Source organism: Stylophora pistillata, chromosome 14 (genome assembly GCF_964205215.1).
Source record: "Stylophora pistillata chromosome 14, jaStyPist1.2, whole genome shotgun sequence".
NCBI lineage: Eukaryota > Metazoa > Cnidaria > Anthozoa > Scleractinia > Pocilloporidae > Stylophora > Stylophora pistillata.
Window position 1 is genome coordinate 2,060,112 of NC_142532.1, and position 14,407 is coordinate 2,074,518.

At 39.3% G+C, this 14,407-nt stretch overlaps 2 protein-coding genes across 2 annotated transcripts; one reads left to right on the forward strand and one right to left on the reverse strand.

Moving 5' to 3' along the window:
* Window positions 1-41: 41 nt before the first annotated feature.
* On the forward strand, window positions 42-9,077 carry LOC148716095 (uncharacterized). Its single transcript, XM_088745702.1, has 11 exons — window positions 42-419; window positions 1,787-1,855; window positions 4,331-4,402; window positions 5,094-5,165; window positions 5,423-5,577; window positions 6,172-6,294; window positions 6,627-6,758; window positions 7,192-7,308; window positions 7,607-7,759; window positions 8,004-8,112; window positions 8,822-9,077. Exons 1-11 carry the CDS (start codon window positions 184-186, stop codon window positions 8,988-8,990), a joined length of 1,407 nt encoding a protein of 468 aa, XP_088601828.1. The 5' UTR covers window positions 42-183; the 3' UTR covers window positions 8,991-9,077.
* Window positions 9,078-9,578: 501 nt separating this feature from the next.
* LOC148716096 (G protein-coupled receptor 135-like) lies at window positions 9,579-13,777 on the reverse strand. Its single transcript, XM_088744799.1, has one exon. The coding sequence runs from the start codon at window positions 13,144-13,146 to the stop codon at window positions 12,007-12,009; it is 1,140 nt and encodes a 379-aa protein (XP_088600925.1). The 5' UTR covers window positions 13,147-13,777; the 3' UTR covers window positions 9,579-12,006.
* Window positions 13,778-14,407: the final 630 nt, after the last annotated feature.

Below are 14,407 nucleotides of genomic sequence, written 5' to 3' on the forward strand. Positions count from 1 at the left end.
TGGAACTAGTAAGAGGGGAGGGGCCAAGTGGGGATCGTCTCTCAAAGATAATGACCGTAATGTTATTTTTGTGTCAAAAGGCGGATGAATTGACATTAAAAGGGAACTCGTGCACGGACGATCGGGCACTTTGTTTGACGTCATTAAAAGGATCTATGAGATTTGTTTGTGACGTCAGAAACGATGGAATGGTGCTCTCTTCAGAACAGCCTTACGACAATGAAGAAAACTTCCATTTTTCTTTGTTTTCTGATTCTTGCTTGCGCCCTTTTGTCCACTCTAGTTTTCGGTGATACCTCATGCAGTCCGATAGAACATAACAAGAACTCACCAAAGTCATACAGATGTACTAAGATGGACGGCTTCCTACGGCCGATCGCTCTTAAAGATGATGGGCTTTCGCCTTTATTAATCCACCTGTAAGTGCAGCCGCGAGAAACTTGAGCCAAAGAATGGAACAAGTAGGGCGTTGTCTGGGATAAATAATGTCAGCTCTAAATGAATAATGTCAGCTCTAAATGAAAACGGAAGACTATTTCTCCGGACGTACGCACTATAAAATCTGCTGGGAGTTTACCATTTAGGCTTTTTTCGGTGTGGTCTTCCCACCACAATTTATCCCCACACGGTATTCCAATTTAGTATAATTTCAGAGCTGAGCAAAGAGTTTCCAGCAATCTGGTTGGTGGAGCGGTTCCTTATGTGACGCTATATAAACCGCTCCACGCGGTTTATATAAATTGTCAAAATAAAATGTTAATAAATGTTACTAAAATGTTATGATTTTAGCAATTTCTCTGTTGTTCAGCTCTAAAATTATACTAAAACAATTATTCGCCTCATGTTCGGTGAATATTGGCGAATAATCCCCTCGACTTCGTCTCGGAGATTATTCGACGATATTCGCCTCGCCTTCGGCGAATAATTGTTAAATATGAGTATCATTCAGGACTTTAGGTGGAGGCCGAGTGTCATGTTGAATGTTTCGGACAACAGAGTTCGGAGGGGAGCATTGGGGTTTGCGGTTTTGCGGTTTTGGTTATTTCTTTAGACCGGTTTTTCGGTCTTTGTGCCAAAAAACGTCGGTTGTTCGGTTTTGTTTTTTTATTGCGTTTTGCGGATTTTCCGTTTTCAGCATTTGGTTTTCGGTTTTTGTCAAAAATTTTGACTCCGGGGTACTCGGATTTGGTATCCGATGTGCTTTTTCGGTTTTTCATATCGGGGTTCCGGTTTCTCTTCGATCTGGGTAGCAGTTATACGCCTTTGCTGATCTCGACTCCGCGAAACCTATGTTGCTCCACTAGCTTGTAACCACAGTATCAGAACGATTAGGATTTTGACAACTAAGATGTGCAAATTTGTCGGCTTTGACGGTTTTGCATGCGGTCTTCGGTTTTGATCGAATTTTGTTTTGCGGTTTTGCGGTTTTGCTGTTTTGCGGTTTTGCGGTTTTGCGGTTTTGCGGTTTTGCGGTTTTGCGGTTTTGCGGTTTTGCGGTTTGAGTGAAATCGACATCCCAGACTATAGAATAGACAACGAGGGAGAAGAAAACTTTAGGGAACGGTTCTCTAGAGTTTTCTTCTCCCTCATCGAGTCTCTCGTCGTGTCAAACGGAACATCATTGTTATAAAAGTAGCCGATTTCAGTGAAAGTCCAAACGAAACTGTTGACTTTCCAATTACAAATTTCAACGTAAAAAGCTAGCTGGTTTACTTGAGTAAAAGTTAGATGCACTGGTTTTGGCAGGAATTAGCACTAATTAATTTTTTTTCTGTTGTTTTTGAAGGGTCCTAAGCAAGAACAAACTCTCCCTCAGTGACAACTGTTTCAAATGGTTAACAGATTTGAAGACTTTGTGAGTAATATCATTTATTAGTCTGTTAGTTTTTTATTTCTGTTTCTTCCTTCTTCCCATCATTCTCCACTACTTCGGCTGTGGTATGTAAACGGTGCAAGTAAAGTAAAGTCTGTTTACGATTCTAATGGCCCATTAGGCCGGTGCTTAACTCCGGTTTCTGTAGCATGAAGCGACTAGGAGTATGTCTACTCCCTCTGTATGGGATGCTAGTCCATCGCAGGGTTACCCCCAGCATTAAATTGCCGGTACCCATTTATACACCTGGGTGGAGAGAGGCACTGTGAGAGTAAAGGGACTTGCCTAAGAACACAACACAATGTCCCGGCCGGGGCTCGAACCCGGACCACTTGATCCGAAGTCGAGTGCACTAACCATGAGGCCACCGTGCCTCCACAAGTAAACGGTGTAGCAAGCAACAACGAGCAGTTGTTTCCTTCTTTGGCAAATAACACCTGCAATAAATGATAGACATCATTTTACTCTTCAGACTGGGTAACTAACTAAATTTGTCTCATCTAGAGCCTTTTTCAATTGTTAAAATCCAATTAAGTTTCAAGGTCAAGGTTAGTGCTAAAGCAAAAGAACATCTGCACGTGAGGCGTACATATTTCGCTGAGCGCGTTCCTTCTAATGTTAGTCCTAGTAAATCCTGTGGCTAATTGCTGTGTTTTTTTTTTCCACGTGCTGTGCATGGTGAGCACTTCTTCGTGGGTTACGTAACAGTGGTTCAATTCAATTGTCTGTACATTGCGCATGTATGCACGATTCAGTTCCTTCGAACTAAGGTAGTCCTGAAACGAACATTGAACTGATGTTTCGACAACCTGACTGAAATTCGTCATTAGAGTATATTATCTCTGATAATGACTTCCGTTCAGATTTTTCAAAGGGCGGATAATGCTCCCCGACGGATAAATTGCTATTCAGCGGATGAGTGTTAACAAAACATACTGCGCTGTCCACTGGATAGAGATTGTTCCAGAAAATAGCGTGATCCAATCTTCGAACAACCTGGACCAGAATATCATACCGCATAGCCCATTGCACACATGATTGCACTCTTTAAAAAACGCAAAGATGCTCAGTGAAAAACATTAGCTTTTGCTTCACTCTCTTTATTTCTGTTAACTAGCGCTGATCGCGCGACGGTTTATCGCTACTGAAATCGAGAAAGAAAGATGAATTGTTGTCTAACTAATAACAAGCTTTAATTCTTGCTGTCTCTCAAATATTTCTTCTAACTTCAGATGAAAGCTTTTGGCGCGAGATCAAACTAGACTTTGTATTTAATAATAAAAGTCTTTATTAAGCACTCTAAACAACAAACGTGTTTACAACGATATGAACTCAGCAAGTATAAAACTAATTAACTAACTAAATTACTAACTGACTAACTAATAAGAGAACAAACATCTATCAACAAAAGTCCTTTTGAAACGTTCAGTTCTGACATGCGGGAGAATATAATTATGGCGCCTCTTACGTAGCGTAACCATTGGTCGCTCTGGTGGCAAAAAGTCATCCAAAGCTGTTGTAAAATCGCTGTCGGTGATCTTGGCCCACAACTTCTTATCTTTTAGAGTAATAATATTTCCAATATTTTCATACTTTTTTAATATCTTTATTTCTCTTTATTTTTTCTTCTTTATTTTTTTATTATTATTTCTTTATTATTTTTCTCTTTATTTCTCTTTATTTTTCTTTAATATCTTTATTCAATATCTTTATTTCTCCTCACTATCCTTCATCTGCTTGAAAATACGACTTAGTAAGGAGAAATTACTCATTTGTCACTCCTTACAGCGAAGTAATATCACACAACACGTGAAGGAATGAATGATGGTGAAAATGAGTTATTATACGGTTGCCTTCTGGTGGGTCTTTAAATAGTATGATCGAATCACGTGTCAACCTTTCCTTGACCCGTATCAATTTAAGTTGATTTTCAAGTTAATTACATAACTTTAACTTGTTACGTAAGACAATTTCTGACGTCTCTTATTTTACAAAGGCGCTCTTGTAAAGATGAATGCTCGTTGTTCATGAATCTGGCGACTGTCTCTCCTTCACCGATTCTTTAAAAATAAACGGTTCCTTTTTAATTTCATTTTGCATCCAGTTAGATAGTCTAATCCCGAATTTGAATAAGGGGGGTAAGTTTCTAAAGAAACTGTGGTGCTGCATTGGCGGGGGTAACAAGCTAATTTGGTTAGATCAACTAAGTTGAAATTGTAATTTGACCACCGTAGAGAGTTAAAAAGCTAACGTTTCGCGCGTTAGCCCTTCGTCAGAGCAAAGGGCTAACGACGGGCTCTGACGAGGGGTTAACGCTCGAAACGTCAGCTTTTTAACTCTTTACGGAGGCCAATTTACAATTTAAACTTAGTTGATATAACCAAATTACCTAATCCTAATTTGGTACGTTTTCCAAGAGAGTTGAGCTTATATCTCTTTGTTATGTTTTATTAACAGAGACTTATCGCACGGATCTCTTTCAAGATTATCAAAGAATTATTTTTCAGGACTGAACAAATTGAAAACACTGTAAGTTCTCACGCTATGGTTTTCGTATCCATCACAGTTAGAAATGTCGAGAGAGATTTCTTATTCGCTTCGTTGTACAAGCAGAAAATGGTACTCACCATGGGTTGCGTTGGTAACCACGCCTGACATAAATCATATCTTTACCTACCATTGTCATTGGTTTTTGCATCTTTCCCGCGCTTTTTCACGATTGCATTTTCTGATACACTTGTCAACATGTTTCATGTTTTCCCGCGCCTATCAGTGGCTACACGTTTTCCGTGCTTGTCATTGGCTGTGTATTTTTCCGCGCTTGTCAAAAGTAACACTTTTCAGTTTTTACCCCTTTCATTAGTCACACGTTTCACAGCGCCCGCATTTGGGTTTACTTGTTTTCCGCTTTCCTGCTAAAATTCTCTTTCGTCTTTTATTGATAAAATTTCTTAGTTCGTGCTTGTAACAGTTTATGTTTTACCGTGTTTGCCTGTGACAAATCATATTCAGGACGTGTTTTCCGTGCCTCGCAAAAGTCACGCGCTCCCGGGATTAGACCTCGGACACTTTCCTCCATCTCTGATTGGTTCCTTTCGATGCTTCCACCCTAATGTCTAGGATTTTATTTTCAGTTTGCCTTTTCAGAAATCAAGAATGAAACTCTTTTCTCTTTGCTGCTTTTTTAGTTTTGACATTTTTTCTTTTTCTCCACATTCAGTGATCTTTCGAATAATAACATCAAATCGCTACCACAAAATGTTTTTGATGAGATGCCTAACCTTCGGGAAGTGTAAGTGTGAAATTTCGGATCACTTATTAGTTACTTCTCGGTATGCATATCGTCATAATGACTTTTCTCCATACACTTCCCAAGTCCCTGACAAAGATAATCTGTTTAACAGTCAAAATTTTCTTTAGTTGGTGATCGTTTACGTTATTCTCCTGACCTTAATGTGTGATTCAGGGGTGATATTGTAAGGAGAAATTAGATGCTAGTCACTCTTAGAAGTCAGGATTACTTTTTTTCTCTCTCTTTTTGCTCCCCAGTCGCCTACACAACAACAAATGGGACTGTAAATGTAACAAAGGCTTGAAGAATCTTCTGGACTCTAAACAAAACATCACCTTGGGCCCTGTGCCTGCCTTGTGTGTCAAACCTAGCACATTTAAAGACGCTAAGAAACAAATTAACCAAAGTTGTGGTAAGATACCAATGAGAAAGTTGCAAAAAACAAAACAACAAAAACAAAACCAACAAACAAACGGAGCTGTAAATTAGAACTGTGAAAGTGTCGAGAGTAATTCTGGATTGTATTTGTCAACTTAACTTCTGTCTGTGATTGGTTTAGACAAACTGCGTTACCCTTTCAGCAAATCAGGTGCAAAGCTAGAAAAAAACGGAACTTGGTCATTTTCCCGCGTCTCAGACAAATCACTTCATACATCTCCCATTTGCTCCTTAAAATATTTTTTCCTTTCTGTTTGCATTTGGTTGGCAGTTGTAATAATATCTCATTTGGGACAAACCCATGGCATAGCTAATAGCTCCTGCCCATGGCAGATTTAATACAGAAAGATTTTTCATTCGTGACGCACAGTCAAACATTCTTTTTCAAGTTGTGACAATACTTTAAATGCCAGGTACTGACAATTGCTTGTGAAGTTGTGACTGCCTGACTCACCAACTAGATCAGGAAAGAAATGTGTCTTTCCTGGGTGATGGTATGAGTTGTGGGCCCTTATATATTTAGTCTCAGCAGGCAAATTTGTAATTCAGTTATTCTTACTGTTTTCAGACGTGAATGAGTGCTTGTACGAGAACGACTGCGACGATGTGGCAACTTGCAAAGATTTTCCATTTCATTACAGCTGCGAGTGCAACACAAAGGGATTTACTGGTACCGGAAAAGAATGCATAGGTAATGCATTCGTAGGGCGTTTCCTTCCCATTGTATGCAAATAGCCGTCTGTTGGATGAAATTCGATTGTAACACTATGTAGTGATTGATGGCATTTGATTTTAGTTGGAAAGTAAAACCGAGTAACTTTATCAGAAACATATAAGTTAGATTTCTTTATCTAGATAAAGAAAATTGCCTCTGGCCCTATTGTTGCCATATTTTTTTAGTTATGGCGTCAAGCCAGGCACGCATTTCGCGCGCACGCTGTGAGCTCTGCTAAGAAGTTCAGCGTGTTCGACCCAAGCTTATAATCGCTGCTAAATCAGTTTTCCTCTATCCTATTACAACAGACATCGACGAATGTAGCGGTTCAAACCGTTCTAACGACTGCGCGGAGATTGGGGGAGTTTGCATCAACACACACGGAAGCTACAAGTGTAAATGTGAGAAAGGATATAAGGGGAATGGGAAGCAATGTACAGGTAATCACGTGATATCTTAGTCTTCGGCATTAGCTGTTCTTTGGTCTTGTCAGTTGACGTGTTCTCAAGCAGTAGTGTCATTTAGGTACCATAATTATGAAAATCTCGAAGTCGTGTTTCCATTTTTCATATAACGAATGGAAAAGAGACCGGGAAAATAAAATCAGTTTAGGATTGTTGCGTTTCTATTGAGAAAATACTGTGACGCCTCTTTTATTGAGTTACAATTAGAAACGATTCAAAACTGCGGAAGAATGGAACCTTTTCTTTAAAAAAAAATTGTGTCTTTTTTGAAAAGTTGAAAACATTACGTAGCAATTTCACCGATGGGGCTTTTTGGCGGGAATTGTGTCTTCTAAAACTAATTGTTTATCCTTTAAAGTTTGCAGGTATCCTATAACAGTAACTGATGTTTTTTTCTCTCTTCTCCAAGATATAAACGAATGTGTGGAACACGACTGCGACCAAGGAGACTGTCAGAACACTCAGGGAAGCTTTAGATGTGACTGTTTTTCTGGATATGCTATGAACGCAGAACGAGTCTGTGTGGGTATGTGCTGGTTGTTTGTTTTGAGATAATATTTCAAACGAATGTTTTCTCTTCCCCCCCAACCCCCCCCTCACGTGGTGTGTTTTGTTCCCACGCGCAGCACGCATGATTTAATGTCTTTAGTACTTAGATTTGAAATTGCTTTTAAATGAGTGTCTTTGTTCGTTCGCATGAGGAAAATATGTTAAAACACTCTTGCTATTAATTAATGTGTTGCATAAAACGGGAGTAAAAAATACTAGTAACTCTTAGATCTGTTGACGAGTTTAAAGTTATGACGCGACTTAACCTTTTACAGATGTCGATGAATGCGAGATTGGTAACAACACCTGCGAAGCCATTCCTCACAGTTATTGCGTCAACTTGGACAAGTTTCTTCCTGAGGACGAAGGTTATCGCTGCAAGTGTGAGACTGGGTACAAAAAAATTGGCAAGAGCTGCGTTTTTGAAGGTCAGCAGACGAGTTTAAAACAAAGCACATATAGCAAACTAAATGCTGGGAAACCCCTCTTTCCTCCCGCTATCAGATGAAATCCAAGCGCAATGGTGTATAACTCATTGGTGTATAAAAGTTTCCAAGCGAGTTCTTACGAAAATTGCGACGGAAAATTCTTGAAGATCATGCAAAGTTACAAGGCCATGGTGCTAATCCTGTATTCGCGATCCTTTTATTCACGCACGACGCTTCGTTTCAGGTAACATGAAGGAGTGGATTAAGTTCCTCGCGATTATCATCGGAGGCTTTGTCGGTATCCTGTTCTTGATCATCCTCTGTGCTGTGATTTTCAGTAAATGGAGAAACAGGTGAGGGAGAAAATAACCCTCTGTCATTTGTAAAATTGTGACTGTTCCTGGTAGGAGTACATTGTGATACTGGGAAAGCGAAGGGGGAAGGGGGTACCCAAAGGACGTCTGTTGAAGGGGCAAGGGGCACGCTAATGATCTCTAGGAGGAGGAGGAAGGGGGCATGCTAAAGAAGTCTATGTGAGGACGGGAGGGGTGCCCAAGAAAAGTCTGGAGGGAGGAAAGAGGAGGCAGGTGATTGTGACTGTTCCTGATAAGAGTGCATTGTGACTCTAGGAAGCGGAAGGAGGAGGTGCCGGAAGGAGGAGGTGCCAAAAGAAGTAGAAGAGGGGAATGGGCAAGCTAGTGAGTTCCGGGAGATGGAGGAAGGGGGCATCCCAAAGAAGTCTGAGAGAAAGGAGAAGGGGAAAAATTAGAGAAGTCTAGGACAAATTGGGAAGGGGCACATTATAAGGGAGTCTGAGGGTAGGGGAGAAGGAGGGTACATCCTTGGGAGGTCTGGGCGAAGTACGCCACCGACACCACATCTGATTATCATGACATACCGAGCACGGACAGTTTGGTAGAAGAGAAAAAGATGGTAACATGTGCATACACGTCCACGCATGGAGATGTATAGCAAAACTCCACAATTACCACAAGGTAACCCTTTAGGTCGACTTAAAATGACTACTTGTAATCCTGAACGGTAAATACCGGTTTTTGTAAGGACGCCTAAGTCAGAGAAGAAAGATGAGGTCGTGGTGGCTCCGGTTGGCTTGGCACCTCCAGTAGACTTTGCCTATCTTGATATGCCTCAAACTCAGCAAACAGGACAGGACGAGGACGACTGGAAAGAGCTAGAAGACGAAGACGTGGAGGACGACGACGAGGACTAAGTCATCAGGCCAGAAGCGAGTCAGACTGTTGTTTGCTTTGTCAGCGGTTCTTTCTTCTTAATAAAGAAAACTCAAAAGATCTTACAATGTTTCAGGAACTTGGTTTGTATGAAGAAAAAAAAAGTGGTAAATTTTTAACGAATTCTCTTTAGATTGGACTCCTGATCGAGCGGTTTCGCTTTGAGTCCATCCGTGGGGTCCCTGTGCTAGGTGCCCACGCAGGACACAATGCTCTCAGACTTAGCATGTAACTCTCTTCATCTAGATACCGTAATTCCTCTATTACGCCCCCCTCTAAAAAGCCTTCCCTTCTAATAAGCCCCTCCTCTTTAGAGAGAGAAATTCATTAAGCTCCCCTTCCAATAAGCCACCCCCCCCCAAAAAGTACTTGAAATAAATAAGCCCCACCAGTGGCTTATATTAGAGGATTTACAGTTACTATGAATCCCGTGGGTAAAGCGTCTCGTGTTTACAGAAGTGTTTTGAATTCTCCCGATCCCCGTCGTGTTTGGATTCGGAAAACGCACCATTCTACTTGATTAAAATACTAATGCAGTTTTGCAGTGCTCAAGGAACATCTCGTCAGAATAAAATTTGATCGCTTGTATTCAATTATCATCAGTTCCCTCTAACATTAGCCTGACAAGGAGAATTAATGAGTTTTGAATATATGAAAATCATATATATGTCATGCGGTTTTACAAAATGTATGAAAACGATCCTCGCAGTAATATAAATTACTAAAATAGTGGTGAAAATAAGGCCTGAAAAAAAAAAAATACGAAAGTCTCAGTACTAATGATCTTGCCTAATTCAACAGGAACGAAGTCTACTAGAAATTGAAAACGATAAATGCTCTACTTTGCGAAGAAACAAACTCTTTGAATATTTAAACCCATTTGAATATATAAATTGAACCTTCTTCGCTGAAGAGAATGAGTTAATCAACAGCTTCTTTAGTTGGTGAACGTCTCCGTTATTCTTGTGACCTAAATGTGTGATTAAGGAGTGACGTATTATCCAAAACAGAAACCTCTAGGTTTAGAGTTGATAAGGAGCAAACAAAAGGAAAACTTTTTCTTTTTTGAAGCAAAGCTTCTTTTTTGAAGCAAAGCTGTACTTTTATTCTTTGTTTGAAATCAGTCCTTATATATATATATAGTTTTTTGCGTTTTCATCTGTCCAAAAAGGAAGATAATTCCTGCATTTAATGCAGAAGTTTCAACTTATATTCAAAGAGATTTTTACTTACGATTCGGAAAGTCTCATCCCATAATAGTCGACGTTAAGTTCATCTTTTATCTTAGTCCGGAAAATGCTACGAACCTAATTACATATATAAATTGAACCTATCCAATTGTTATCAATGGGAAAGCAATAGAGGTAGTGTCCATTGTTAAGTTTTTAGGGCTAAACATTTCTTCTGACCTTCGGTGGAACTGTCATGTTGCTGTAAAAAGTAAAAAAGTAGCGAGTCGATTATATTTTCTTAAACAACTTAGGAGAGCGAATATTCCCGCCAAAGATCTGCTCATCTTTTACACGACATGTATCCGCCCAGTAATGGAACACGCATGCCCGGTGTTTCACAAAGCGCTTCCCGCATACTTATCTGTTGAGTTACAACAGCTACAGATACGCGCCGTGCGAATTATTTTTCCGTTTGTTCCATATAGCGACGCATTAAATCAAGCCAATTTGGAGACGCTCTCCCAACGCAGGCAGTCTATCACAACTAAGCTTTTTGATTCCAATCACTTGTAACTCAGACCATAAACTGTATAAGCTCTTGCCTCCTCATAACAATTGTGAACTCAATTTAAGACGAAAGAGGAAATTTAATGTTCCTCTCGCTAAGACGAAGAGACTCATGAACACATTTATATATAGTAGTTGTAGTTAATTTGTGTACATTTTTCTTCTAATTTTCTTATACTTTTATTAGATTTTACTATTGTAACGATTAATCTAATTCAGCTTTTGGCTGCGATTTTAATCAGAATAAACTATCTACCTATTTACCTACCTACCTACTAAATAACTGAAAAGGATCCATTTTAATTTGGTATTTTCAAAAAATATATAAGGCGATGCAGTTACACTCGGCTGTATTTACTATTCCATATAATAATATTTTTAACATGCAAATTATTTAAAGTAATCTCTCCTCGTTTCACTGACGAAAGAATCAAGTGTGAGACAGACAACGATCAAGGATTTATAAAATCTCGGTTATTTCTGCCGGTTGCAGAGACACCTTAAATAATACTGGAACTTTTCATCCTTTTTATAGATAGATTCTAATTTTAGAAATAGTAAAATCAACAACTTTTACTATTTCTATTTACGCTCTACGTTATGTATTGAGCACCATACAGCCAGCTAAAGCATCTCCTCCAGATAGATTCTAATTTTATATATTTATCACATATATTTCTGTGAGAAATTATAAATAATAGGACAAATTTTAATGAGAGTTTACGTGAATAGAGGAATAGATTTCCACAATTTCTTTGTGGCTTTTGTAACAACTGGAGTTACTCGATCTAATGCTGATCTAATGCTAATTTCCCGTTCAAATGCTGAGTTATAAATTAAAAAGTAATCACTCTCCAGGCTCCTGGTTCTTGGCCCGGAAATTTCGAAATAGATATCACAGAAAGTTAACTGAAGATCTTCTTTACTATTTAATTCGCAGAGAAAGCATAAGCTGAGCCGAGGCTGCAAGAAATTTACCAGAGACTTCAGAGGAATAAAATATTGATGTAAAATCCTTGTGTTTTAGGCAAAACGTGGAGACGACTCGAGTACTCTATAAGATTTTTTCAAGAACCGCGCAGAATGTTACACTCATAGTGTGTCTTGCATAAAAATTAAATTTAGAAAAGACAATCAGAAAAAAGGCAGGAACTCTAGGGTTTTCGCAGTAGAAGCAGCTGTCCTTTTGTTCCGTAAAAACAGACATGCTTTTGTTGCTCTCACGTCAACACGAGAGAATGTCCTTATACTCGAGTGTTTAAGACAGCAATGTCGAAGATGTCGCCTGTGTTTCGTCGCTTCTACTCGCATCATATACAACTGAACAAATCGATCTTTGTGCCCAAGATGGAGATGTCCTTACGGTAGAGCTCTTGCATTTTTCTTGATCCTTGTAAAACTGAACCCGTTTCTTTCCTTTTGACCGTTTATTCGGTCTGAGCATAATACTAAAACGCGGATTTCGTAGCGCGTACACCAAAGGATTTGCGCAAGAGGAGACTAACGCTAGACAAATTGTAACAATTTTTGCTGTCGCTGATCTTGGATAAAGCTCACCGGTTCTACGTGGAAGAGATAAATAAGTGGAAAGTATGCAAAGTGGCAGCCAACAGCAGAGATGAAGAATCGATAAAAAGAACATTGTCCTTGTTGTTTTGATTTCAGCAAAGAAGCGAATAGTGTTTTGATTCCCAACTCCAAGAGGCCGTACTTTGTTAAATCCACTCCATAGTAATTTTGACATTTTGATAAATAATACAGCCATTAACAACATAGGAAGGAAAAAACACAACGTAATGTAAATGATATTCAGAGTTCGTAAAGTTTTCGTTTTAGGAGCGCTTATTACAGGAAAACACAATAAGACTGAAGAATTCAGACAATGATTCGATCCCTTTGCCAGAACTGCCCATAAAACAGAAAAAGTTAGTGCCAGTGTGAAGGCAAAAGCTACAAGTCTTCCCGTGATTTTGGCCGAAATTTTCTTCTTGCCGGAATTGCTGATAACATAGTAACGTTCCACAGCAACAAGAGTTAACGCTAAGTTCGAAAGAGCTGAAAAAAGCTCAAAAGTAAACTCAATAAGAACACAAAGCCACTCAGAATTTTCCGCTTCAAACCTTGAGCTTGATAATTGCAGATATGGCGGAATAGAGAATAAAGCGAAGAGCATTTGAATTACGGCCATGTTCACGAAATATGCGTTGGTCACAGTGTGTAACTGGTAATAGCGTGAAACTATAATACAAACTGCACTATTACCCAAAACACACAGGATTAAAGTAATTATTAGAAACACAAAAACTTCCTCTGAAGATTCTTGAGGCACCGATTCGCAGCACAAAGTTTCGTTGGTGTTGCTCTGTCCCGAGACGGCCATGCTGTTGTTGAAAGCCATCAGCCTCTCTTAGAACTGAACATAAACTTGGCGAAAAAGATCATTGATAACAAAGTCGTTTGCCCTGTTACTCAGCGAAAATGTCGGCCTTCGTTGACAATATATCTATGTAAGAATTCAGTGAATTAACTCACTACTCCATCGCAAGGTAGGATACCCTCATTTCCAAACGACTGTGAAGGAAACGCCGTTTGAGTCAAGCGCTTGGACTAAACCTCGCACTAATCTACAAGGCCTTGATATCGAGAGCAGCTGTTTCTTTTGTCTTTGCATATTCAAAGTGCAAAAGTTTCTTTCCATTCGACGGACCAAATTTAAATATTGAGTGTGTTTGTCGGTGGATAAACACGGTGACGTCAAGATTGAGGATAAAACATTATGAGAGATATTGCTAAAGAAACAAGTTTCACCTCTGTGTATGTGCTATATAGTCTTGCGTCAATTTTTATTGTCGATGGGACAGAACAGATGGTCTGTCTAAGAGAAAAATTGTCAGAAACGTGAAGTAAGGATTATTAGGGCAGTAATGGTTCTTTGCTAAGTCGCTGTCGGCAATGAGGAAACCGATTTGCGATTTTTTAAGTCAAGTCATAGTGAATAAAAAATTGTTTTAGTTAACCAGCACAAAAATTGTTTACTATTAAAAAAGAAATAAAATGGTTTTCAAAAGGGATATTTTTAAGTTTTTTTTTTAACTGTTATAGCTAAATATGGATGAACTTTTGAGACTGAGAGGAACATCTGCATCCGCTCCGTCAAATAAACAAAAACAGGGAGCATGGTATCGAGGGGTGAGGTGATGGCGAAAAAAGAACAACGTGCAAAGAGCCGAACAACGAGTTCCGCTCCAATGTAGCCAGGCTGTTCCATCATAGAAAACGAAACGCAGCCACGACAAGATGCAGTTAAACAGAAAGTAACGATGCAACTGTGGGCCGTTGTTTCGACCTGATCGGGTTTATTAGCACTGCGTAGCAGCAGAGAACATTACGAGCAGCAGTAAGCGTCTTCGACCCTTACTGTCCCATCGGGTGCATAGTACCAGCGACTCCTGGCGTTTGCTCTCTTTTCTTCAAACTATGAATTTTCTCTCTTCGTATTTGTCTGTCTTGCTAGGAAGACAACTCCAACAAAGGCGTCGTATCAGTCTGGCTGCCCAACTGGTACTTATTTTTCTGTCACAAACACTAAAGATTATTCGCTAGCTTAGGACAAAAGTTCATTTTTATTTGATAAATAAATTATTGATTTTCAAATCCGC